General features: G+C 36.5%; 1 protein-coding gene across 1 annotated transcript; it reads right to left on the reverse strand.

The window, feature by feature from the left end:
• Window positions 1-704: 704 nt before the first annotated feature.
• Window positions 705-1,775, reverse strand: LOC125418172 (thaumatin-like protein). The gene has a single exon (XM_048463461.2). The coding sequence runs from the start codon at window positions 1,758-1,760 to the stop codon at window positions 1,077-1,079; it is 684 nt and encodes a 227-aa protein (XP_048319418.2). The 5' UTR covers window positions 1,761-1,775; the 3' UTR covers window positions 705-1,076.
• Between the last annotated feature and the right edge of the window lie 457 nt (window positions 1,776-2,232).

The raw sequence follows: 2,232 nt of genomic DNA on the forward strand, positions 1-2,232 counted from the left end.
AAGTGTCACATAGTTGAACAGGCTTTTTACGTGATTTAATCTTATTATTTTTTATATGGGGCCATTTTGGGGTTGCGGTTGGTGGAATTACTTTGCAGTCAGCTGACTTGAAAAGTCAAGAGTAAATTAACCAGCTGATTTTTCCTTTAGAATTTTCTTTAATTTTTTTTCCTGAAATAAAGTTGTTGATTTGTTGGTGCTACAGCATTAATTGATGATACCTGATTTCTAATTTTCGGTAGGCTTCACAGTCCCAAATTCTCTAGTACTATTTTAAAATCCAATTCCTATTGATCGGATTAAAGAGGTTTTCTAATTAAAAAAAAAAAATTATTTTAATTTCCATCTTCTTTTAATTCTTAAAAATGACATATAGATGGCTTGGATAACATAGCCATCTATCTTTGGAGGATATTTAGAAAGAGACGGCAATAATGAGACAGGAAATAATTAAATAGAGACAAAAGATATTGTGAATCTATTTTGATAATAATCATGGCTTATTAATTTAAAGGTCCTAAATAAATTCCTTTTTGTTTTTCTGATCAAATTAGAGTTTCTTCGTTTACATATGTGTGATATATGGATTATGTATCTATAAATGCGATTTAAGTAATGTTAATTCAGTAATAAATTCGCATTTCAGCTAGTATAAGAAAAAAGCCTTAAAATATATTTTATATATTTGATGACGAATCCATCATTGATGATTGATGGAGATCATACAGAGTACGTTGTACACATAATATAAAACGACCCACTAACTTAAAATTCATATATATATATATATATACAGTCCGTCTATGGTGCGGACTATTCTCATGCGGACCACAGTATTGGTGACGGTTTTTCATAGTATTGGTGACAATTTTAGAAAAAACCGTCGTTAATACTATGAAAAACCGTCACTAATACTGCGATCCTCATGCGGACCGTCCTCACCATAGAATTTCCGCATATATATATATATATATATATAAAAATAGCTTAGGCGCATATCCAAACACAGCCCTATTAAAAGCTCTTATTCCATGCAAATATTAACTAACTTATAACACAAACAAACATTAACCATTTCAATTAGCGCAGAAGACAACCTTATAGTTTGTACCACCAGGGCATGTAAATGTACTGGTTTGATCATCCTTGGGATAACTATACGCACTCGGACACCTATCTTTGAAAAACCTCGAGTAATCGGTGGGACCACAGCTTCCGGAATTACAACAATACTGATCGGTTTTGAACACGGTGCAAGGGTTGTTGCACCCTCCGGAGGCTCTCAACTGGTTGGGGCACTGCTCGTTGATATGCGCCACGCATCTGATTCCGCGGCTGCACTGAGGCGACGTCGGACTGAACTCCATACGAACATTGAAGCCGTCAACGAGGGAGATATCGAAGAAATCCAAGTTGTTATACTGGTTCAGTGCGTATTCGGCCAATGTGTTTGGTGGCTGACCATAACCTGTGCATTGGAGTACACCCCCACAGTCCCCCGTCTCACATCGGCCACGGCCTGTCCCGTCGAATCTGCAATTGGTTCGAGCCCAAATGCGAGCTGCTGTCGTCCCCGGGCTGACATCTAGAGGCCATGATTCTCCTGGGTTAAGCCGCCTTCCGCCGCCGGGCACAGCTGCTGCCCAGACCACAAAAGGACATCTGTTTATGATATTGAACCTGGCTGCATATGTGGAGGCAAACGAGGAAGCCAGGACGAGGAAGGTGAGAATAGGGAGGTTATTTTTATGGAGGCTCATTGATAAACAGGGATGAGAGAGTGTGAAAATTTTTATGGTTATGGGGAAGATGAAGTAGGACTTATATAGAGGTCAAGAATGGCAATAGGACTTTTCAAGGGATCGAGATATTTTGCTCTCTTATGTTCAATTAGTCATCAGTGATAAAAATTTCATCTCATTTTACACTTTTATTATTTTATTTCACTTATTTTTTATTTCTTTGTTAATGATTTAAAATAAAATGGCATTATATATCAAAGATGGATGATACAAGTATAGAGATATATAAGAACAGATTCATTTTAAGGATAAGTTTATTAATATGTGACATCATTCCCACTACTAATATGTGACACCATTACCACTACCAGTAGTAGTGTGCTTTAGTCCTATTGCCACTGCCATTAGTGGTGTGCTTTGATTCCTGTTGTACTGGGTTATGATAATAATAATATAATAATAATAATAATGAAAAAAAGATACTTGTTAT

This window comes from Ziziphus jujuba, chromosome 6, assembly GCF_031755915.1.
Source record: "Ziziphus jujuba cultivar Dongzao chromosome 6, ASM3175591v1".
Taxonomy (NCBI): Eukaryota; Viridiplantae; Streptophyta; class Magnoliopsida; order Rosales; family Rhamnaceae; genus Ziziphus; species Ziziphus jujuba.

Coding starts and splice junctions, on each gene's coding strand:
- LOC125418172 (XM_048463461.2), bottom strand. CDS start 1,760: ATGAGCCTCCATAAAAATAACCTCCCTATTCTCACCTTCCTCGTCCTG.